Raw genomic sequence first — 25,601 nt, forward strand, 5'->3', positions numbered from 1 at the left:
TTGTATAGTTATTCTTTTAGCTATTTAAACATTATTTTATTAAATTTTTAAGTGCTATGAGAACTCAATTAATTAATTTCTTCAAAATTGCATGTTGTGGCTTTAATGTTTATTTCCCTGACAACTCGTGAAGTTGAACACACTTTTTATGTTTTCAGTTATCCTCTTTTATGATGTACCTTGACTAGTTTTCTATTGGGTTGCTTGTCTGCCTTTTTCTTATTGATTTGGATGGGTTCTTTATATATTCTGAATCAACAAAACCTTGTTCTTTATATAGTACAAATATCTTCTCCCACTCTAGTTTGCATTTTCACTCTCTTAACAGCATTTGTTGGTTAGCAGAGGTTTAAATTTTATTCCAATTTATTTTTTTATGGTGAATATTTTTAATGTCATGTATAAGAAATCTTTTCCTTCGCTAAGGTCGTGAAGATATTCTTCTTGATCATTTCTGTAAGCTTTATTGTTTCATCTTGTATAATTATAGCTACAGTCTACCTGGTTTCAGCTAGAAGTCAAGACATTTTTTTTAACTTTTTAAAAATTAAGCTTATTAAGGTAACATTGGTTAATACAATTATATAATTTTCAGGTGGACATTATAATTTGACATCTGTATATTCTGCTGTGTGTTTACCATCCCAAGTCCAGTTTCCTTCAGCTATCATATATTTGATCCCCTTTACCCACTTTGCCCTCCTCTTACCCCCTATATTTGACCCTTTGCCCCCATCTACCTCCCTCCTCCCCTACCCCCTACCCTCTGGTAACCACTAGTCTATAGTACTCTATAGACTCATATCCATGAGTCTCTGTTTGTTTGTCCTGTTCCTTTGTTGCTTTTAGGTTTATATCCCACATATAAGTGATACCTTGTGATTTTCAACTTTTTCTGTCTGGCTTACTTCGCTTAGCATGATTATCTCGAGGTCTATCCATGTAAGCCAGATTTTTTAAATGGATATTTAAGTAACTCAGCTCCAAATTTTGAAAAAATCCATCCTTTCCACTGCTCTACAGTGTCAGTACATCTAGTGTCTGTGTGTAAGTGGTTCTTTCTATACTCTTTTCTGTTCTGTTGTTCTATTATCTATCCTTATGTATTCTCGAGTCAGTGTCACACTATTGTAAATACTGTAGTTTTATAATTCAGCTTATATCTGGTAGAACAAGTCTTTCTACTTTGTTTTTCTAGATCAGGAATATCATGACTATGCATATGTAATTTAGAATTGGCTTGTAATTTTGAACCCATCTTTCCCTCAAAAAAAAGAAAAAGAAAAAAAGAAAGCTACTGAACATTTTATTGATATGGCCTTGAATCTATAGATCAAAATGGACTGAATTTACATCTTTGCCATATTGAATCTTTCAATTCAAGAACCTAATATATTTCTTCATTCGTTTTCTTCTTTTCATTTTCTCAAAAATATTTTAAATATTTCTGTGTACAGGTATTGTACAAGTTTTTTAGATTTATTCATACTTGATATTTTTATATTGCTATAAATGATATTATTTCTTAAATATTATTTTCAAATTGCTCGTTGCTAGTGTATAGAAATACATTTGTTTTTTGTATATTTACCTAGTCAGCAAGCTTGCAAAATTCATTTATTAATTCTAATAGTTTATCTGTAGATTATTTTGGATTTTCTGCATATCCAATTATGCAGTCTGTAAGAAATTGGGCATTTTATATCCTCACTTCCAACTGTTTTATTTTCATTTCACTTCTCTTCTGTCATTGGCTATGAGCTCTACTCAATGTTAGATGATATTGGTTAGTGCATATTTGCCCCATTTCCAAACTCAAGAAGAAAGCTTTCAATATTTCACCATTGAATATGACATTTACTATAGGTTTTCTTGTATGTAACTCTTTACTAAACTAAGGAAGTGTCCATCTCTTTCTAGTTTTTAAGATTTTAACATGAATAAATGTTGAATCTATCAAATACTTTTTTCGTGAGATAATCAAGATTTTTCTTCTTTATTTTCTTAATGTGTGAGTTATATCCATTGATTTTTAAATTTTAAACCAACTTGGTATTTTGGAATAAACCCACTCTGATCATAACATGTTGTCTTTTGCGCGTATTGTTTGTTTTGGTTTGCTAATATTTTGTTTAGGATTTTTATGTTTATGAAGCGATCAGTCAGTAATTTTCCTTCCTTCCTTGTAGTGTCCTTATCAGGTTTTGGTATCAGGATTATGCTGGCCTCTTAAAACAACTTGAGCAGTGATTCAACCCCCCCCCTTTTTTCCTCTTCTCTAATTGTAATTGTGTAATGTTGGTGTTATTTCATTCTTAAATTCTCAGTAAAATGTACCCACAAGGCACCTGGGGGTGAAATTTTCTTTATAGGAATGTCTCTTTCTTTTGTTGCTTTTAAAATACGTTCTTTTTGTTTGGTACTTGGCACTTTTACCAGATGTGCCTATGTGTGATTTTCCTTATATTTATCTTGCTTGAGGTTGAGAGAACTTCTGGGATATTTGGCTTGGTGTTTTTCATTAGTATTTCGAAAAATTTAAAGGCATCTAGCACAGTGCTCTGTAATAGCTACTGAGAAAACAAAAAATCATATTTATCAGTAAAGCAGCTACCTTCCTATAATCATTGATGATAAAGTTGTGGAGAAATCCATGAACCTGAAAACGAATCTGTCTCTGGTGCTCTACAAAGTAATAAATGCACAGAAAGTGATTAGAACAGTGCTTGGCACATAGGAGGTGCCATATACAGTTCATGATTGTTGTTATTGCTTTTGTTGTGGTATTCTCTTCTCCTATGCCACCTTAACATTTTCCATTTTTAAGGAAAAAGGAAATATGAAATCCTCTGGTATCAAGTGAACAAAAGGTCAAGGTACTGTGTAAGCTCTCGTAACCAACACTTAAAACCAAGAACAAAATTATAAACCACACATTTGATAAATTAGGCTTCAAAGTCCAAGGTTTATAGTTTCTCTGTTCTTTTCTTTGGAGGATTCAGTTAATTAATTTGTGACTTCTCTAGAGCTCTCTCTCACCTGTGTCACTAAATTACTTTTGAATCCTCCCAGGTGGCAAATTAACCATCAAGCTTGAACATTAAATAGAGAAAAGCGTCTTTTACTTAACACCCTTGGAGATTATTTTAGAGTTAACTAATTTCATATTACAAGAATAGGCATGTTTTTGTCCAGAAAACATGAGTTGGAGAGCGTATTTTTTAGTGATATAAATAGTGTTATTAGCATTAACACAATAGAAATTTAAAATATCTATGTTGTAAGTATATTAAATACATAAAATCCTATAAACAGAAGTGAGATGACATTTGAATTAAACTGTTACATTGATATTGAAGAATTATTGTCATTTTGGGAGATATTTGACATCATGGTTATGTTTTTTAAAAGACATTTTTTTTAGAACCATAAGGAAATATTTATGAATGAAATGACATGATGTCTGGTATTTACTTCAAAATAATATGAGAGAGCCATATGGTTCAGGGCATAGAAAAGACAAGATTGGCCAAGAGTTGATTATTGTCAAAGCTGGAGGAGTACTTAAGGGTTTATAATACCAATCTTCCAACTTCTGCATATGTTTATGATTACCCCTAATTAAAAATTTTAAAATATTGGGTGAAATATTAAATAAATTAGGACCATCAAATCCCAAGTTGCTAGATGAGTCTGTCAGCCCAAATTTAATTGCTATATCTTCAGATTCCATGAAGGCAGTACTTCATATCTTGGACCTTTGTATCTTTTACCTATAATATTATAGGAACTTAATATAATACATGTTTTTAGATGGATTCATGATCTTTATTTTTGTTACTGTAATAAATTTGCAGTGAATCATTTCTAGAAAATATCACATGTCCAGGTAAACTATATTTTATTAAAAACTTCTCAGGAAGTGGCGCCCTGCCCTCCCCCCCACCTCCCCACCCCCCCACCACCGTTATCAGATCATTTCAAGCCAGAAACCTAGAGTTGTCCTTGATTTCTTCCTTTATTTCATTTGTACCTGGTCAACCATCAAATCTCATGGGTTCCACTTCCAGAATGTGCCCCATGTCTGCCTACCTCGTGCTGCCTAGTTCAGTTGTTTATCATCTACTGCCTGGACAACTGCCAGAGTCAGATGCCACTGATAGGAAGAACAGGAACAACCCAGAGGCCTCCTGTTCTCTCAGTCTCCACTTTTATTTGTCTACAGTCCATTCTCCAGGAAAAAACCTGAATTATTTTTTAATATAAATTGGGGTATGTCACTCCTCATAAAACCGGTCAATAATTCATATTGAATTTAGAATCCAATCCACACTTCTTATTGCAGCCAACAAAGCCTATGGGTTGTGGCTCATTTAGTGTTTCAGTCCTTCAGTTCTGTTCTCTGAACACAGGCACATCAGACACCTTCTGTCCTGGGGCCACCGTCCTTGTTTCCCTTGCCTGTAGTCTATTCCCCAAGTTTCCTGGATGACAGACCCTTTAGTTCTCAGTTCAAGTTGTCACCTACTCAGAACATCTTCCCTAATGTTTAGTTCCTTCATAACACTGATTATAATCTGGTTTATTTAGTTGTTTATCATACATTTCCTCCGACAGAAGCCCTTTGTCTCTCTTCTCATCTCTCAGAGTCCATCACAGTGCCTAACCTATAAAAACCACATTTTCTTGAAATCTAAGACATGATCAACTGTAGGATGCCGTATTATATTATGAGCCACGAAGAGATTAAAAGCACTGCAAATTAAACTATGGCTCAGTGCTAAAGACTATTGATTGTAAGAAAATCTTGACTTTTGAAATATTAAATTGTTGAAAAAAAATGCATGTTTGAATTGATGAAATACTTATCTTTTGAATAAAGGAATGAGTGTACTTTGCTTAATCATGATGACTTATTTGCTAGTGATCTTTTCAGGAAATTATTCTGGAAAAGATAGACATGTAGAGGCAAAGAGATTACATAGACCATGAGTAGCATTTTATCATTAAAAGGGTGATATTGCTAGTATGAAGAAGTATGAGTAACTGTTCCCAACTGCCAATGACTAGCTTACCAGCAATGATTAAAATTTTATAAATCCTGAATGTGCCAGGAAACTTGAATTCTCAATGAATACTTCAAGAGACTCATGCAGTTGTCCTGGAAATAGATTCAGGCCCTACAGTATAAAAGGAGAGAAGACAGAAAAGATCGAGACAGACAGGGATTGGTAGGGTTACTAGTGAGAAGATGAAGGAATATGACCATAGTGTTTCTATCTGTTTAATAATATATGAGATCATTTGGCTCAGTGTAGTGGGGTAGAGATTTTAGAGTTTTCAGAAAGAAGGAATGAACTAGGCAAAGTGCAGAGTGTGTGAAAGCGTAAGGAAATTGTGTGTTCTATGGAAGTGGAATAGATTTGCAGGCAGATTTGAGAAACACTGAAGAAGAAAAGTACTTGGTTGGATGTTAGATGGAAGGATGCAAATGTGTTATGCTAATGAACGCCCCTGCTGAGGAGTAGCAAGATTACCTCTGCTCCCTTAGGCTGTCTTGCATTGTTCTGGTTCCTAAACAACATTCCATATCTATAGACCTGACTGTTCCTGGGTGACTGTGAAATTACTGCTGTCATTGTTATCACTTATATAGTTATAATAAATAAACTTAAAAGTGAGGAGGGCCGGATGAAAACATTGACATGAGATTAAAAAATTTTGTCTCTTACTAAAGTATACTGTTGCCCAATAAACAAGAGTCACTCCCAATGGCCCAGGTGAGATTCTTCTGTGTGGAATGAAAAGAAATTCTTTCACATGCTGAAAAACCAAATTTTTCTATTTTCATGGAAAAACATTGACTTCTAATATGGCTCCACACTCCGCCCTTGTGCTCTGATCCCAGTTCATCTCTATACTCACACTTTGTGGTCCAGTCTTACTGCTCATCCTTCATCTTTAAGTTAGGATGCATGTACCTGTACCTGAGGGCGTGTACATTTGATCTAATTGTGATGTAGGAAAAATATGGGTATCCCTACTGTAGTGCAGTATATATTCTTTTACCTGCAGGCCTTTGCCTGTGTTGTAGCTTCTGTCTACTTGAAACAACTTCACTCTTGTTTGGCTAAGTCCTACAAATCTTAAGATCTCACTTGAAACCTCACTTCTTCTAAGAAGTCTCTTCTGAACCTCCCCAGCATGAGGTTACTGAGCCTGCCCCATATCCTTCCTGACACCGTGCGCTCACCCTGTCAAGCACATTTATCACTTTGTATTGTGATTGCTGCTTTACTGACAGACTCTTCAAAGCTTCAGTGCCTAACCCAGTACCTGGCTCAGAGTCAAGCTTGGTAAATGTCGACAGCATGATAAAAAGGGAAACGTATTAATTTTTAAAATGTCTAACACACTTCATTAAACCAGTTTCCTGTAATTTCACACATCGTTTTTGTCTATTTAAAGTCTTCAGAGGACCTTTGTCTTGAGCTATAACTGAAAATAATTTATTATAAAACATAATTTGGGGTATAATAACTTTATCATAACTCTGTAACAAGTGTACTAATAAAATCTGATTGTAACTATAGGAAGACTCATCCAAAAAAGGAGAAAAAATTGCTTTGGGCAAATATTCAAAAAAACCTCTCTGGACAATGCTTCGTACAATAATAGCATAAAATTATGTACCAATTTACACTTTCAACGGGTGAGCACTAATCAGGAGGTTTATCCAAAGGCAGGCTCTTTTATTTTGTAATCAGTCTGGCTTAAGTCCTTTACTGGTGTTAAATATATCATTCCCATGCATCCTTCAGCCTGTAGCTTAACTACCTTTCCTCAAGTCTGCCAAGTAGACGGCAAAGTTGAGAATTACTATGAGTTTAAGGTTTTTTTGTTCGTTTGTTTGTTTTATTTTAATTGCTTTAGGTGGTGATGCTTTTTTCCAGACCAGGTAGCTTTTCCCCATTCATCCTTCAGTCTTCACAGTAGGTATTTTTTATTAAGTTCAATGTGTTTTGCCTGCTTAGACTGTCAGGTTCAACCAAGTGAAAAAGAATGGGTTAGCATCATTTGCCATTTGGAGCTGTCACTGCCTCTGTTTGCTCCATTAGATGGACAAAAGAGATTATGATGCCACGGATATAAAGAGTTCTTGTTCACGACTTATGGAGAACATTCTAGGTGCTCTTTATTTTAAAGTAGTTTATTGTCTTTATCTTTAAAATTTAGTTGTGTCTACACTTTGTGCTTAGATCTTATACTGTAATCTTTAATGTTAGCCATATCTGAATCCCACACCAAATGCTAAATGTAGCATTCCAGTGTGCCCTTCTCCTCTCCTAATCTAACTGTGGCCCTTTGAAGAAATTCATTTTATAGATTACTGAAGTAATAGCCAAATCTCATTAAGATTTTTTTTTATATTGTTGTGATTGGCTTAATTTTCATACTTGTTCTTGTGATTAAGAATCACTATATGTTCTTTATATGGAAGAGTCAGCGAAAATATATATGTATATATATATTTTACCTGCAGGCCTTTGAAAGTATATATATATACTTTCAAAATCTCTTTTGTCCTTTCGAAGTAGTTAAATGTGCCCTAAGTTTAGTCCTGATGTACTTGGTAGTAAGATTGAAAAATCTGAAAGACCTTGTCATCCTAGCTGTTTCTTTAGTTGGCACATTTTCTGAATGCTCTCTCACCTGACATTTACAGAGGACAAGATGATAATTTGCTTCTTTGGTGATCCTGTGGATTAGGTTCATTTAAGTTCACAAATGTAATGATAGAGAAGGCTTAAACATGCTATAACTCATTTTGAAAACATAATATAGTGATTAATTATTTGGGTACTGCTTAATATGGGTACCAAAGTGATTACCATTTATTATGTTAGGAATCATGAAAAATGACAGGTAATTATTTACTATAATCCTTAAATAAAGAATACTATACAAAAACAAAAACAAAAAAACAGACATAATAACTAGTGCCTTTGTTTTTTCTCCCCTCTGCTCTTTGACACAGGTACAAGTTGGCCAAGTAGAAATCAAATGCCCTATCACAGAATGTTTTGAATTCCTGGAAGAAACAACAGTTATCTATAACTTAACGCACGAAGACTCCATCAAATATAAGTACTTCTTGGAACTTGGCCGTATTGATTCCAGCACCAAGCCATGTCCTCAGTGCAAGCACTTTACAACCTTCAAGAGAAAAGGACATATTCCCACTCCTTCCAGATCAGAAAGCAAATACAAAGTAAGCATGTTCTCCAGAGTTATGGGTTAGATGTCACATGAAGGGAGCAGCCAAATTAGGCCAACTTGGGGTGGGCAGTAAGTGGGCTTCCTTCCCTTACTGGAGTCTAAAGGTGAGTATATATTGGCTATGATTCTGAAAATGTATAGTTTGGGGACGCTGATGAGAGGACAAGCATGCTTGAAGATTTAATTAAAGTTTTTCTTCGACTTTAACCATGTTTCAAAGTCACCTCTTAACCCAACTGGAAGGCTAATCTTTAAAGTAATTGTCATTACTATTGTTAAATATTAAATAAATACTAAGACTTTTTTAAATTTAGTATAAGCTTGACTTTTAGTATAAGCTTGTGAGTTCCCTCAGGCTCTATCATAAGTGAAAACTGTAAAATGCCTTTCGTTCATTTATTCAGCAAATACAAAATGCCAGTATGTGCAAGGTAGGTGCTAAGTTTAGGGGTTACGGAGGCAAATTTAACATAGTCCTCACTCCAAAAATGTCTAATGAAGGTGAGAGAGACATATGTTCTAAAATGCCTGTTCATTATGATTAGTCAAAAACAAAGACAAACTAAAACACAAAACTAGTATACTTGTGGTTTGAGAACACAGAAAGAGGAGTGAAAGTTAGGATATCAGGAAAGGCTTCATAGGCAAGATGCATTTTTCCAGCGGAGAGCATTTCAGAGCAAGAGATGAGTCAGTGCATGTTGATAACAAGTGCTTGGTAGAGCTAGTGGGGAGAGAGGAGGCTGTTCAGGTTTTAAGAACAGATCGTGTTGTCTTCTATACTGTGCTCAGAAGCTTGAATTTCATTCTGTAGGCATTACAGAAAGATAATTCTTGCAGCATTAATAGAGGATGTCACAGGAGGGCAAGGCTAAAGGCAGGGAAACCTAAAGGCAGCAACTATGGGAGCAAATCATTGATTCACAGTCTTGACTGTACATTGGAATCACCTTGAGAGCTCATACCAATGCCCCAGGCCCAGTCCAAAACAATTGTCTGGCAAATTTCTGAGCCTAATGAGGTGACTCTAATATGCAGCAGAATTGAGGACCTTGGCAGTAAATGAAGTAGAAAAATGATGAGGCCTGTGGCAGTAGTTTTCATCCTTGTCATTACAACAGAATGGCAGGATGAAGTGGTATCAAAGGCTGTTGGAAGTTATCTCCATTAAAGGCAAGTTTTTAACCCTGTTCTGTGTCTTGGAAGCAGTGGTTGCTACATTATTCATTCCGTAGCTTTGAGGGGACCATGGGTTAGCAAGTGGTTTCCTTCACTGTTGCAGTGATGAGCTAGATTAGGTTAATCAAAGCCTCTCAATGAGTTATTGGTCTTCGAAACTGCTTGACACCATAGTTATTTTATTTACTATTTTTATGCAGGCTAGTCTCTTTAACGTATAACCATCAGGAAAAAACTGTTTTGTTCCTTTCCTAAGGTGTGCATTTTGGAAGTTACAAAATTGTATAACGAAAATAATACCCTCACGGTGATTTTGAATGCTGACAGCAATAGAATACTTTTATTTGACTCCGTATATTCTTAAGTTATTTTTAGTCCAATTATATATTATTAATGTTATCAGAAATTACTAGTTTTAGAAGGACTTGTTATTCCATGACTTAGGTATTTGATTTTTTTCTAAATGATGTTTAGAATTATATATTAAGTATATTTTATATGTTATATATGTTTTTATAATTTATATATTGACAACATGTATTTATATATAATATATACATAAACTCAGACTATATTATTTTGGAATTTTGTTTTAATTAAAACATACATATATAATTGAGTCAAATTGAAAATCATTTTAAACTATATTATTCTTATGAAATAGTAAAATGAGTTGTAATTTAAGATGCAGTTATAGCAATGGTAAAATGTTATGGGTCTCATTTCATCTAAAATCACCAAATTATGTTGTGTTGAGCATAATTTATCACAATTCACATGTATTAAGAGTGAAATACAGAAAACTTGAAAAATATAACATCCTATATTTGTGTAACTCTGAGTGAACCAAGGGCAGATAACATTTCCCAATGTCAGACTTCCTCCAGTGTCTACCAGGTGGATTATAGGTAAGAAGAGATATAGTGGGCAAATAGATCAAGGTCTCAAATCTAATAAGCTCGGTTTTTTACTTTTGATGATCAAAGGAGAAGGAAATTTGCTTTGGGGAGAGGAGGAATTCAATACAAAATAAATGTTATTGATTTATGAAGTAGTTAAAATCCATGAGCATGATTGAGGGATTAAAATCTCAAAGTGAAACTATTAAGCAGCTTTTAAGAAAAAGATACCACAGAATTGGAGGGTGACTTTAATTGTTAGTCTTCTTTACTCTTGTAGAATAGAAGATCTATAACAGAAAAGGTAAATAATCCCTCTTTCTATATTTTACAAAATTCTAGGGATAATTTAAAGAATTCCTGAGGCAAAAATTTTTATTACCTAGTATAATATTTATATAGCATTTTTCATCATTAAACTCCAAGCTCTTACATTAATGTTAACAACCTGATTTACATGCCCATACCTGTCTGGATATTATGAGGAAGGACACTGATACTCCAGCAAACCAACTATGACATATGATTACAGCAGCACCCTGAATTGAGACTAATGTCTTCATTCTTTGCAGTGAACCAATGACTATATTTTAGGTTTGCTGTATTTTTTTTTATTTCATTTCTCCAATAACAAAACCCACTTCCAAATAGGTGTAGTTTTTCATAACTTACTAAGAGTGGTAAATTAAGTACTCAAATGAAATAAATTTAGTCATAGGAAACAGAAACAGAAAAAGGGTTACTAATAATGTGTAACATGTCTGAGCAATTTAAAATCTTTTTGTAATGTTGTTTACAGCCTAAAGTGGGTTTTGTGTCTATCGATAAACCCTTGTAATGTATATTTAAATATTATTCATTTTGAGTCATTGAGTTACAATATTTTGATCTAAGATGTCACTCTTTGATCATTTATTATAGCTTTTGCTGTCAATTTAGAAGCACTTAACATGCAAGGTTAAAATTGCTTGAAAATATTATAGCTATTTTATAGCAAGAAATACATTTGCGGGCATCTCATGAAATTTTAGATCTAAAATATCATATTTTGAGATATCATTTGAATAAATTTTTGTAAATACAATTTGTTAATTTTTTTTGTACTCAGCAGATGTAAAAGGGGTAAACAATATATCAACAAGCAGTAACAAGAACTCTAAAAACCCGTTTATCCTTCTAGGCCCTCATTCAACATCTCCTTTCTATCTAAAGTTTGAGTAAATAGAACTTTTCATTATGTTCTGAAGTCTGTCAAACTCATACTATATCAAACGGAACAAGTGCATTCCTGAACTGAGAGATTTATATTGAGACAATCTTGCCTTTGATCAAACCCGGTCTTTTTCATTCATAATATTTGTCTTCTTGCCCCTGCAGCTCTTGTCATAAGGCCAAAAAGTTATACCATTCCATTTCTACAAGGTTGATTCAACTTCCAATTTGAAATCTACTCTCTAACCTAAATAGTTCTTATAATTTATTAATATAATTCCAACTGTATGTCAATACAGAGAACAAGTTAGTGGTGGGAAAATAAAAATATTGAAGTTGCTTTAGTGGCATTCATGTGATTCCTGGAAACAGACACACCACCAGCACCTAAAGTTTTTCTCCATAGCAGTTATCATCTCGGATTTTATGGTGTATTTGTGCTTTTTTGTTTGTTTGTTTCAACTCTCTTTCCTTTTGGTTTCTAGGAGGCCAGGTCCAGGGTTGCTTCTTGCTGATAGCCTGTATCAAGTACTATGTCTGACAGAGTATGCTCTCAAATATATTTGTCGAAGGAACTGATAAATAGGCCAGTGCATAAATAATGATGTGTACTGTAACAAATCTGGGTGGAAAATACTGAGAGCATAGAAGACGAAGGGATAGGAGATTGGGAAGGCTTCGTTAAAGAATAAGCATGTTAAACTAAGCCTTGAAATGTTGAATTCGCTGGAAAAGGGAGGTCAAAGCACTGGCCTCCAACTAGATTTAAACTGAGCCTGCCACATTCTTACTCTGTAGCCTTGGGTACAATTTCCACATCTTTTGGTGATAACTGGGGTAGTGATAGTACCTGTCACAAGACTGTAGTAAGAATTAAACGAGGTCACACATATCAAATGCTTAGCACCATGTCTGACACATGGTGCTCAGCACAGTGCTCAGCACATGCTAGAAATTATTATGTTTGTTCTCATTTTTGGCAAGGGCAGCAGAATGAGCAACCCTGGGTTATTGGGAAGGGGATAGAGAAGTCAAAAAGAATAGAAATAGAATAAAAGATTAGATGACAGATGGTAGGAGTAAAGGAGGGATGAAACTGACTTTCTTGAGGAAGAGGTATGGTTTGGGGGAGTGGAAAACTAGTTTAAAATGTGTTGATAATGTTAAGATTGAAGACTTGCAGGCATCAAAGAGATTTTCAGGAAACATGGATCATATGCTAAATAGTGATCTGATGGAAAGCATTAATATTTGAGGGGTAGATGGTCATTGAATTCACAGAAATGAAAAAGTACGTTTGGGGAAGTAAGGAAAGTTATATTTTTTTCATGGAAGAGAGGAGGGGATCGAAAATGATTAAGCGTAGTTATTTTGCTCCCAGATGTCTTACTGAGGTAGGGCCAAGTTCTGGGTTTCCTTCTAATTTCTAAATGTAGACCAAGAAATGATCCCCTTTTCATGTCGATTTGGAGCAAGTTGAAAGGAACGCATAAATCAACACTGGGAACATGCTACAAGTAATTCTCTTTATGGTTTCCTTGAAGCAAAACTAATGATAATCCCTCTTCCTACAAATACTAAGCAAAACCTTAGTAACTAATAGAATGGTGCTTTCACTTATCATAAGGTAAAAGGAAAAAGCCAATAAAATGTCCTGGAGAAACTTCGTCTTATTTATATATTTAGCCTTCTTTTTTCTCATAATTATAAACCCTTTGGGTGGAAATCACATTTTATAAAACTGAGCAAATACATTATTTCCTCATGTGGTAAAAGAACTTTTCTAAGGTCATCAAGGATATAATCAAATCAATGTGTTTGTTATTCCTAATTGTTGTACTTTAAAATATGCTTCAGTGAAAGGCTGGAATTTGAGTAATATTCAGTTTACCCTCTTCCCATGTCTATTATCGAACCATTTCTGACTTATCCTGTACTCCAGAAAGCTGCCCCTTTGGACTGCTTTTCCAGACTCCTTACCATCTCAGTTTCTGTTTGGGTTCAACCAAGGGTTGGCATTGGCAGAAGACAGGAGGATGGAAAGGGAGAATAGGAGATGCATCACTTCTTCACTCTCTTTCCAATTCAGTGCAAAGCTCTGGCAGTAGCTGTGGCCTTCCGTGATGATAGCTTCCCCCAGGTGGTTCCTCCCCATGTTTCTAATTCTCACTAGGCTCCAGAAATTTCTTTCTTCTCTTGTTTCTAGAGGTGGCAAAACCTTCCCACTATTTCTGTTTCTGGGGGCCTTTCAATCCTTTCTTTGTTCAAATCCCAGCTGCACCTGGTTTGAGAATTTTTTCCATATATAAAAATGTTAAAGCTTTTCCATGAAAATGTAATTTGTATGCTTGTTTGCTCTTTGGTTTTTGTCTGACATCATCACTTTAAGTTGACAGCATTGACAAATTGAGAATCAGATTGTGCATTAGCCCTGCAAGATCAGTTTAGTTTATGACGTACACTGTTTTCTCTTGGCATTAATACATCATCGATGTCAGGAGCTGATAGAAAAGCAAGTGTACTTTCTTAAATGATTGCTACTAGCATGAATTTGTGAGGGAGAGAAAGATGAAGTTGTTTAGCCCTCTAGCCCAGCTTAAACAAAGGGTGTGTTATATATGTTACCTTTGAAAAAATGTATAAAACTCACCTGTGATGCAGGCCTACTAAATTTTATCAGGATGCATTTCTCCCTCTAGATACTAATGATATGCTTTGCTAACGTTGTCCTGTGTTGCTTTTTGATGCGTAAAGTAGCCATAATATTTTATAGAGTCTTCACTCCTGCTTGAACTTCTAACAAAAAAGCTGAAATTGGAATTGATTTGATATTTTAGCCTACATTTGACGATTAAACCACACTAATTGTCATAATCAAGGCTCACAGCTATCACAAAGTGACCTGCAATGGACTGAGAACTTTTTTTCACTTCATCACATCCTCCCTTGGATCTTCAGCACAAGAGTTAGGTAAAGAACCATTTTTCTCTGCTTACCTGCTGAATAGTGGGTAAAAGCAAGTCTGGTGCTCATTATAAAGTCGTCTGAAAGATGTTGGGACTGCCTTTCTCACCAACCACACTCTGTATTCTTACCTTGCCACATTTACCCTCTCAGATCTGTCAGAGAACCTAATGCAGCAGTTGACACATGTGTGAATCCTCTCTACAGAAGGGCTCCCAGGTGACGTCCAGACACTGGTTGAACACTCCCCCTATTAAGAAACTTGCTACTTACAGAATCATTCCGTTCTGTTTTAAAAGAATTCATTGTTACGTTTAGGCTGAGATCTCACTTTTTCCTGCTTTCACCTAATGGTCACAAAGAATACTCCTGTTTCCTCACGTAACTGTCAATAGATGGCCCTCCTGCTACTTTATGGGGGTATCTCTGTGAGATTTTAGCCTTATTGTGTTGTGTTCAGAATAGAGTGTCCTGTTGAAAGCAGGATGATGCCATACATCTCTGGCTAATGAGTTGAGGCTACAGAGGCCATGAAAGATTCTTCCAGTGCCCTGTATATTCAGCTATGAAGAGGTGAGTCCTCAGATAAAAAAATAGATTCAGACAGATACTTCTCTGGTCCTTGCTTTCAAGCTTTAGAGGAAGAGTCTAGAAACACTTAAGGTGTTTCCAGGTGGTAGAAGCAAGATGGGTTGGTATGAAACTGATTTTCAAATTGATGAGAGATGACTCTTTTGAAAGGATGAAACCCGCATTTCCCAAGTTTTGACATGCTACCCTAAAGAACATGCCTTCTCAGTTGAAAATGAAAAGCTAATACTCAAGTGAATGTATTGTGCAATAAATTGTGTGTTGCATATGCAAAAGGATCCTAGAAACCAATGCGAGGGAGGTCAGTAAGGATATTATGTGAATAACTGCTATAGCTGCACGTAGGTTATCTTGTCATGTGTTATGCTCTGTGTTTTTGTCCCCATTTGGTCCCCAACCTTTAAGAAAGTTTTTTTTTTAATCCCCCCACCCCACTTCCACCCTGACCTATGGATGTTGCTGTCTCCCCTTAAGAACTGGATCTCTGAAGGCGGGGCGTCTCCTCCCATACGCTCGTGGGGTGCACCCAGGGCCTGGCTCACTCAGGGGGCCTGGCACGCCCAGGGTATGGGCAGTGGCTCTGCTGGTCCTCGAACCCAGGTCCTTCTATGTGTAAAGCAGACGTGCTAATCACTACTCTATGGAACCACCTCAAGAAAGTTTTTGTTTTATTTTTCCAGCTTAGTTTCAGCTATGTTGTAAAAAATTAAGAGAAGGATTGTTTGGACACGTTTATCAGGGAGCAGTGCTTCATAAAGCCCGTGTGTGACTAGTACTGCATTCAGGGAGATCTCCAAGTAGGAGGTAAGAGCATAGAGAATAAGAATCAAGACAAAAAAAAAAAAAAACACAAAGCAAAAACTAACTCATAGATACAGGGAACACATTGATGTTACCTGAGGGAAAGTGGGTTGGGGGTCATAGGAAGAGGGAGTTGCAAAATGATGACAAGTGGTAGGATGAAGGATGCTAACTAGACTTTTGACGGTGATCACTTTGTAGTGTATACAGATGTTGCATGGCAGTGTTGTACACCTGAAACATACCAATTTTACCTCAATAAAAAAAATCAAGGCAAGAAGTCAAACCATGTTTTCCCATGTGGAGAAAACCTCCACTGCCATTCTTGCTTTGGGATTTGATCTCCTATGGGAGGAGAGAGAGTACTTCCTTGAAAGTATTTGAAGCCATCCATCAAAAACTTCTTTTCTCAGCTCTGTAATACCTTACATTTCTTCAGAATCTTCTCCTCTTTAAGAAAACCATCTTAAGGTATTAAAAAAACCTTTTTATAAATATGAGATCTCCCTGTTATTTACATATTGACCAGTTTCTTCAGGACATATCCTAATCTGACAGCCATAAGTTTTACGTTTCATATAAGGAGTCACCGGACCACAGTGTATTTTGAGAGACACATCAAGAGTATAGGAACATTAATGTAAGATTAATTGGACCCAGTTTTTGGATACTTCAGCAAGGCTCAGTGTTGAGCCAGCTGAAATGACATCTTTGTTCAGGCTACACTAAGCACTTTCTATTCCCCAGTGCACCATGCTGTTCCCAGGCCTCTGTGGTGTCTCAGGCAGGGACCTCTTCCTGAAATGTTACCCAATCGCATGACATTACCCTCGTATTTCAAGGCCATATTTTCTCTGAACACTACCCTTCAGCCTTCCCTGAAGCCCCTTTCCCATGCCATCCACTGTCTAAGCTTTGACTCTAGTATTTTTTACATGGTTTTATACCTCTCTGGGTTTATATCTATCTGCCTTCAGTAAATTCCTTGAGGATAAGTATTTTTATCCTTTTTTATGTGCCTAAAATCATTACACTCAGTACCTGCTACATAATAAATATTTGTTGAATGAATGAAAGAATTGATGAATATGTTTTATTATTGAATATTGGTCTTAACCTGAAGTTCTAATAAAGCAAAGTGTTCTTGAAAAACTGAGTTAGCTTATATTTGCAATACTACATTTGTACATGGGTATTGTCTAATATTTTGAATTCGATAATGATTTTATAATTTTTTTTAAAAATCTGTATATAGTAGTATATTAAATTTAGGCAAGAAAAGACTTGTTTGGGGTGCTCTTTGGTTTTGAACTCTTTATTTTGTGAGTTATTTCTTTATTTGGAATGATGAACTGTCAAGAGACAATACCATTTGCTTAGGAAAAGTGGATTGGTTTAACGTTATCTGAGTATTATTGTCACCCAGATTTCTGGAAAACTAAAGGAATCCAAAAGTTAAAAATAATATAAAGTTCTTTTATCTCTCATGGATTCTGGGAAAAGTTAATGAAGGTTCCTAATGCTGATAACTTTATTCCTGAAACACTTGCAGCTCTGCCTTTTGTAGAAGACTGCACATTAATCATGATGCTCGGTAGAATGTCATGTGGGTGAAATATTTAGCAAACATCATCTGCTAATTTAAAAAGTAATGATATCATCTCAGTCACTGGTTATAAATTAGATATGTTGGCTTTTTTTTAAATTCAGTTATTAGCCTGTATGTAATATTTGCTATGTGCAAAATAATTCATTTTACAAATAATTTAACTTACCATGTGCCAGAAGCTTTGTATTACTTAGCTCAAGAAATACAAGATGAATGAGACACAGCCTTTGCCCTCAGTGAACTTGTAGCCTATTAGAGAGATTAGACATCTACACATTCTGTAAGACAGATACTGAATCTGGTTGGGAGGAACAGGCAAGACATCTTGAAACAAGTAGCATTTGATCTGGATAAGATTTCAGTAGACAGATCGTGTTAATTGGATTTTCTCCAATTACAAGAAGCAGAGATGTGCTTTCTCTCAGGCTCTCTCAGTGAAGGAGTTTACTGTAAGGCTCCACAGGCATAGGAAGAGCAGGGAGGCAGTCTCAGCAGCCACGCCAGCAGGCCTCGCAGAGAAGTGGACACTAACTCTGTAGCTCGAGAGCCCCTTTGTTGTCTTACTAGACGTGAATATCTGCTGTTCCCTTCTCTCTTGATCTGCAGTATGGTCATTCAGCTGTCCTCTGTCTTTGCCTCCACAGCAAAAGTAGAGTATGTATCCCTGTTTCATTCCTCAAGAGAGAAAGTTTGACTCTGCTAATCTCTATTCAACAGTAAGCACCCTGCTGCACAAAGCTCATACCAACGACCTTGTAGGCTGGATATATGTTTTTGACTTGGTGTAAACAAGTCGTGGCCAGGGAGATGGGGTCTTATGGTATAGAGCAGTGCTTCTTAAACTTCAGCATGCCTATCAATCACCTGAGGACCTTGCAATGGTCCTCAGAAAATGCAGACTCTGATTCAGTAGGTCTGGGGTGTGACATGAATTCTTTGTTTAATACGAGCTCCCAGATGATGCTGATGTTACTGCTTCTGCCCACACTTTTGAGTATCAAGGATAGGACATGGTGACCTCTGTGTGAATATAATTACTCAGAAGGCAGACACTCTGTTTGGGAGGTCTGTGGTTGTGAGATGGCATCTCATGTGAAGGAGTAAGTATAAACAGGAATGGAGGAAGATGCAGTGTTGATGTCTATATGTGTTTTATATAGGGACAATTTTGAATATGGTTAAGGTCTGAATAAATAAGGCATCTTCAGACCAAAAGGTTTGTATTTAAACAATTCAAGTGCAGTCTCTGAATAACAAGGTTGTTGTTTAATGTTTTTAGTGAGAGACGGTAAGCAGTTGGGTCTGAATTTAAATTATTCATCTTCACTTGAGAGTTTGCTGCAAAACTCTTTTCACAGTTTGCCACCAAATCTGTGTTGATAGTGAAGATTGGCAGTAGATCTGCAGTGAGCCTTAGCTGTTTATTATGAGAAGTTGAGAGCCAGAGTCCCTGGTGTGGACACCAAGTATCAGATTTTTTTATCATTCTGCTACTTTAGGAGAACCACACATTTCTAGTTGTTTTCATTAGAGACTTGTAGATGTGATAATTCAGCCCTTGATCACAAAGGTCCTTGAACCATTACAGTGTCTGACATCCATAGAGTTAATACCAATTTCAAAGCACCATTACATACATTCTTCTATTTATGTCATAAATATAATCTAGGACTGACATTAAAAACCGAAGAGTTTTTTGACAATGCTAGAGTCTAGTGATTTAGAACTATGAGTAATGTCTAAAGGAAGAGAACTGAATTAAGTATTCAGACCCTCTGACCTAATGGCAGATGCGTGAAGAAAAGCAGTCTTCTGACATCTTTCCAATTTCATTCATTACATTTGAAAATTACATTTATTTAGTCTCCATGTAATATTATATCTATTCTTCATGGATCAAAACACAGGGGAATGACCATTTTATATTCATTTAATATCTTGAGCTCACCCATTTTAACTCAGTCTTCTTTAAAAAATGACTTATTTTCACTTTAATGATCTGAAAAAGCAAAAATGGTTAGGCGACTGACTAGTAATGTCCCTTAAAAAAAAAAAAAAAAAAAACAAGGATTATCCTAATTTATGTGAGTTAAGTCTTGAGAACAATTTTCAAAGTTCACCTTCTGTTGGTAATCACGTAAAATTCCAACTTACTGGATAGTTTATCCACATGAGCTTCTTTGACTTCTACATTTTGGTTTTCAATTGTCAAAGAAACAATGCTGTTTAGTATGAGGAAGGTTTTTTGCACAATGAAAAGAATGCTGGCCTTGGAGGGACAAACTTTGTTTAAATTTCTTCTTAACACATACTTGCTATGGTACTTTGAACAAGTTATTTAATCTCTATGAGCCTTAGTTTCTTCATCTGTAAACTTGTGATGTTTATACCTACTTTGTAACATTATTTTGTTGATAAGACTAATGCATGTAATACAGTAGTATAAACATTGCCATATAACAGTTTTAAACACATAAACATGAAGATTTAAAAATTTTTATAACAAAATATTTTGTTTTGATATAAATTAAAAGCAAAAGTACTTTTGTTACTTCATATCTGCGTAGAAAGAACATTATCTATTCATGACATAAGTGAAAACTGCGGTGCTTTTAGTTATAAATGCAAGAGCTGTGGTTGTAATTGCCACTCAGTTAATGTATATATTGAAACTACCGTTGTCAAAAAAAAATGGTTTTCCGAAAAAAGTGGTATTGTGTAGTTTACCAAATTTTAACCAATCTTCAAAATGTAGTCAGTAAATTCACTCATGCTACCGTGAAGTAATATGGAGGAGTACAGAGAAGGATAGTCAGTTATCAGTGCTGTTCACAGTGAAACATTTTATTAATTCACTTTAATAAAACAAGGCTAGGAAAGTCAGGTTATACCCATATGTTTTAAGAGAGTGAGGACCAGAAATACTGTGTGAGAATGGAATACTGCACTGCCATTCAAAATAAAAGAAGTCAGATAAAATGTCTCTCATGTCAAGTGAAGACCAATATTTTCAATGAACGTACACACAAACTCACACCACCACCCGGAGAAAATACAAAGACATCTTTCTGATGGTTTCCTAGGTGCAGGCCACAGAACCACATACTGACATATTTCTAACAATTCTTGGTATTATTTTTTATAATTAATCTGCCTTAGATTAATAGAAAACCAGGGATATCCATTATTTTAGGTGGTGCTTCCTGGCAAATGCTGGTATAGAAGTTTATTTGTCAGTATGTTTTTATATGATGAAGCATCTGTGGGGCTTTGATTTTATAAAAGTGAATGAAGCCATTGATAAGCCATTGATAAGATCGGTGCCTGGGAAATGGGTTCAAGGGAAAGGCGAATTTAAGGACAGGAGCCCGAGTGTGTGGATCTGGGTCATTGTGAGCCTCCGGGTTTTACTCTGTGTTTCAATCTTGGAGATTTTCTCAAGGTCAAATTGATTTGCAGAGTGTCCCAACTGTTTAGTTCCAGTGTAGTGTACAAACAGCCAAATCATCCATGTCAAAGCAATTCTTTCCTCCATTAATAATAGAATAGTCATGCTTTTTGTAGTTTAGGTCTTATAGAGGGGGCGATATTTTGAATCTAGACAAGTTATAACCTTTCAGCTAATTTCCCCCAAGCATCGCCATTCTTATCTTTTAGACACTTTCAACGTTTCTTCAAATATGGAAGTACTTAATATTACTTTTCCTTCCACAGATCCAGTGCCCCACTTGCCAATTTGTCTGGTGTTTTAAGTGCCACTCTCCTTGGCATGAAGGCGTTAACTGCAAGGAGTACAAAAAAGGAGACAAATTGTTGCGTCACTGGGCCAGCGAAATTGAGCATGGGCAGAGGAATGCCCAAAAGTGTCCAAAGTGCAAGGTAAGGTAAGCTTTAGGAGGACAGGACAGAAATGTATGCATCTCGATATCATTGAACAACAATACTACAATATTGAAGTAAATTAAATGTATAACCTTAATACAGGTGTGGAGAAAAAGAATGTTTACTATTTCATTTTAGAAGAGCAATTATGTTACGTAACTAAATTGAAGATTTTATATATAAGCAATGCATATCCGTATTTGCATTACTTTTCAAAATATAAGGAGGCTACATATAAATACTGCTTTTAAACTTCCAAATCCTTATTTTCCATTTAAAAATGGAGATGTGTGCACAGGGAAAAGCTAGTTTGAAAATGATATGCAAGTATTATTTCCAGTTTGCCACATGTACTGTAATCACTTCTCCATCAGGTAGGCTCTGAATCCTTAAAATCCTTTGCTTTTCTCTCCTTCTGCCATTGCTTATCACTTTAGGATCGCGCTAAACTAATCATTCGCTTTCTGTAAATCTGGTGACGTAGAAGCTAACAGCTAAAATCAGGACTTAGGAATTTTTTAAATTCTGTTTTTCATTTTTCTGATAATCATGCGAGTAATCAAGAGTTAGCAGGCATTTGAGCTTCAACCTAGATGCTGAAAGTCAACGATGCAGATAACCCAGGAAGAGTCTCTATAGTGAAGTCAGAAAGTCAGTCCAGCTAGAAAACTTTGAATTCGATGTTCACAGAATATAAATTGTTGAAATTGGAAGTTTTTTTTAAAGCTCACTTTAGAAAATAATATGTGTATATATGTATATGTGCACTCTACCATATATGGTTTTCCCTTTTTGCCAGATTTATTTTTGGAAATCTTGTCTAAATTGGGCCTTATTTTCTTTCAAGAACAATTCTGCAATTCCTTCCTGGAGACTTAGCACCAGATAAATGAAATTTGAATTATCAGAAAATTGTTACAATTAATCATTATAAAGCCAACTTGAAATAATAAAAGTATATCTGAATCTGATTAATGAGCATAAATATAATCCACAAATTCACTATGCCAAATGAACATATATATATATATATATATATATATATATATATATATATATATAAAGTAAAAGTGTTGCCTGAAATAATATGCTACATTCTTAGTAATTGGAAAAAAATTTGAAATAATTTAGATGAACTGCCCCTTATAAGTGAGGTCTAAAGATGTTTTCGCTAAAGCTTTCTTTGTTTTCCCTGTAGAAGGCAAATTGATCTGCAATTATCCTTTTGATTTTAAGGCTTTGCTTCAGATCGCTGCATTCAATTGCTCAGTACACATTTATTCTTCATCCACTGATGAACAATGAGAAAATAAGTCCTTTTCCCCTTTCTGTTGCCTTTTCAGTTTATTCAAAGCTATTGCTGGGTTTCAAACTAAAGAAAGGCCCAAAATCCCAATAGGAATTTAGGAGTGCTGTTAAGTCATTCTATCTAACACTTTGTACATAAGTACACTTTATATCTTGCTGGAAAGCTGTGAAAACAGTTCCCATTTAGCCTGGCTGTAAGACTGTATGCTCAATGAGCAATACTGCAGCTTTATACATAGAGGACATTCTGAATGAATTGAAATACTACATAATAATACGTTTGTTTGTGTAATTCTTCCATCTAATATTAAATGGACTCTTGACGTAGAGGGGAGAAAAAGCAGCCAACTATAAGGACTTTACTGAATGCACTAAAACCTTCCCCCAGTTTTAACAAATATAAACAGTTAAGAGAAAACATACATGCTGGTTGCCTGTTCAAGTAATAGCTAAAGTTTGGGGCTTTAAAAGGAATTACCTTTTAAATAGCTTAAAGGAAAAGAGCCAAGGAAGATGGAATCAGTTTACATGACTATCTTGTAGCAGAGAACTTTCTGGTGAGATTCAAGTTCCATAAAATTTATGTCAGTTTAAGTCATATTTTATGACTTGTTTTGTTTTCTTTTAAGCATATGGCTTTAAAGCTTTGCATTTTCTTTATTGTGACTTTTTTTGCATGGACCTTAAAGTTATATTTTCCTCCTCAAAACATTTTGATTCTTATAATAGAAATCCATGAGGAGATATTATTCAATGAATTAATACTTATTTTGTACTACGAGGCTTTATTTTCATAAATAATCTTTATTAGTTTGCACATATAAGAAAGGAAGATGCTAGGAGTTTGTGAAAAAGAAATGCTTCTAGGTGAACAAAATGATGATTGTATATTTTCATATGAATATGTTTTCAATAATGATAATCAAATGTATTTAAAATTGTATTGTGACCAAAGTATATTTATATTTTTATACCCTAGGTATATTTGTTTAGATGAATTCATAATTTTAATAATTTTGGTTTTTAAATGATTTTCTTTACAAAGGTCATATAACATATGATAGAAATTTGGAAAAGAGAGGGGAAAAACTTATCCAGAATGCTGCCACTCCAGTATTCTCACTCACTATTAATATATTACTGTGCCTCCTCTGTATTCCCCTACTTAAGTAACTTTTTAAAAAGTTTTAATTATAGTGTACAATTTTATATGCTTTGATTGTCCACTTAATATGTCAAACTTTTCTCATGTTACTAAGTAGTTTTCATAACCTGATCATTTGAGGCAAACCAGTTTAAAGCAAGCAGAAAGTTAAAGTTAAACAATTAACAGATAAAGGAAGCATTGTCTCTTCAAAAATATTTCTGAAGCAAATACTGAATATGTTTACACTATTAAATGTGGATGACGAATCCATGTATGTCTATACCATTGTTATCTCTAATTTGTAAAATATTTGAAATAATTAATGATTAAAAATTTTTTTAAAAATCTAACAAGGGAATAAAAAGACTAACATTACAGCTTTCTGGAGCTGCTTAAACATCTCTATTTGCTCACACAACCTCTAAAGATTTGGCTGTCACATATTTTTTCCTTCCTCGGGTAAAAGTTAAATATTGAACAGAATATTGGACTGAAACAAAGTTGAGTTAATATTTCTCAAAAATGTTAGCATTTTTGTAATTTGGAAAATTAAAAGGGAATTCCTTAAACATCTCTTTCCCAAATTTCCTTCTTCCTTAATGTCAGATAAGAACTATTTATATAAATGTTTATATAATGTGGTATGTGTAATGTGGTGCTGATACAGTCACAGCTGACTAGATTACATGTATCTCACCACCTTAATTTTCCTCTTATATAAATAATCACATATCTTTATTTAGAACATTTAATAAGACATTGAGTAGAGATAATTAACTAGGATATTATACATTTTCATACACTAATATAGAAGTAATGTGATTTATGAATTAATGAGTAATTAAGTCACTTATTTTATTCCAGGGTCAACATACATCTTTCCTATTTCTAGGTGACAGGATAGTCACTTTAAAAAAAAAAAGAAATGCCAAGATATGAAGAGAGTACTGAGTTCTGATATGCCATCTTTATTTTATTCATGAAAGTACCATTGTACAATGCTCTCTTTCTTTGTTGTGTTAGCACGGCAATAATAATAATAATAATATCTAATATATACTGATATTTACTGTGTCAGTCTCCATTTTAGTTTTATATATGTGTTGTCTCATCTAATCCTTCGATGTGATACTGAGATGTTAAATTTCAATATGCCATCCAGATCTTAATTAAGTGCCTTTTGGTAAAACTAAGATTTTACACGATGATAAATTGACAGGCTCAGTAGTATGTAAGTTATATTTGTTGTCTCATTTAATTCTGAAAAGAAAGTGTGTGATGAAGGGGTGATTACCACCATTTCAAGATGTAACAGTTTCAGAGAGGTTAACTAGAGCAAAAAGGCAGGGTAAAGTGAATTATGTTCATGCATAATTTATTGTGAATTTAGAATTAAGGGAATTTACTTGTCATGATATTTTTCTTCATATATTTTATTCTCTTAAATCCTATAATAGGATTTTTGGGCAAAAATGTATTTTCAGAGATAGTAATTAATTTGCTCCTGTTCACAAAAAATTAGCACAAAAGCCATGTCTATGGGCTCTTATATCTGAGCTTTAGCTACGTCGTCTGTGGTTGCTGAAGAAAGAACTTGGAGTATTAATGTTGGATCTTATAGATAATTCTGCAACTCGCTAGCACTTTACACACCACTAGAAAAGCATATTCAGGGGCCAATGCCTACTTTCAAATAGAGCTCATTCAAAAAATAAAATAGCTTCTCCTT

The 25,601-nt window shown here is 34.9% G+C and overlaps 1 protein-coding gene across 1 annotated transcript in view; it reads left to right on the plus strand.

Annotated features, from left to right (window-relative positions):
• Positions 1 to 25,601, plus strand: part of RNF217 (ring finger protein 217) — a 113,723-nt gene that overhangs the window by 61,648 nt on the left and 26,474 nt on the right. Inside the window, 2 exon segments of the mRNA XM_039854669.1 lie at positions 8,039 to 8,272; positions 21,250 to 21,414. Coding sequence (XP_039710603.1) covers positions 8,039 to 8,272; positions 21,250 to 21,414 — 399 coding nt within the window.

This window comes from Pteropus medius, unplaced genomic scaffold (assembly GCF_902729225.1).
Source record: "Pteropus medius unplaced genomic scaffold, Ma_sr-lr_union100, whole genome shotgun sequence".
NCBI lineage: Eukaryota > Metazoa > Chordata > Mammalia > Chiroptera > Pteropodidae > Pteropus > Pteropus medius.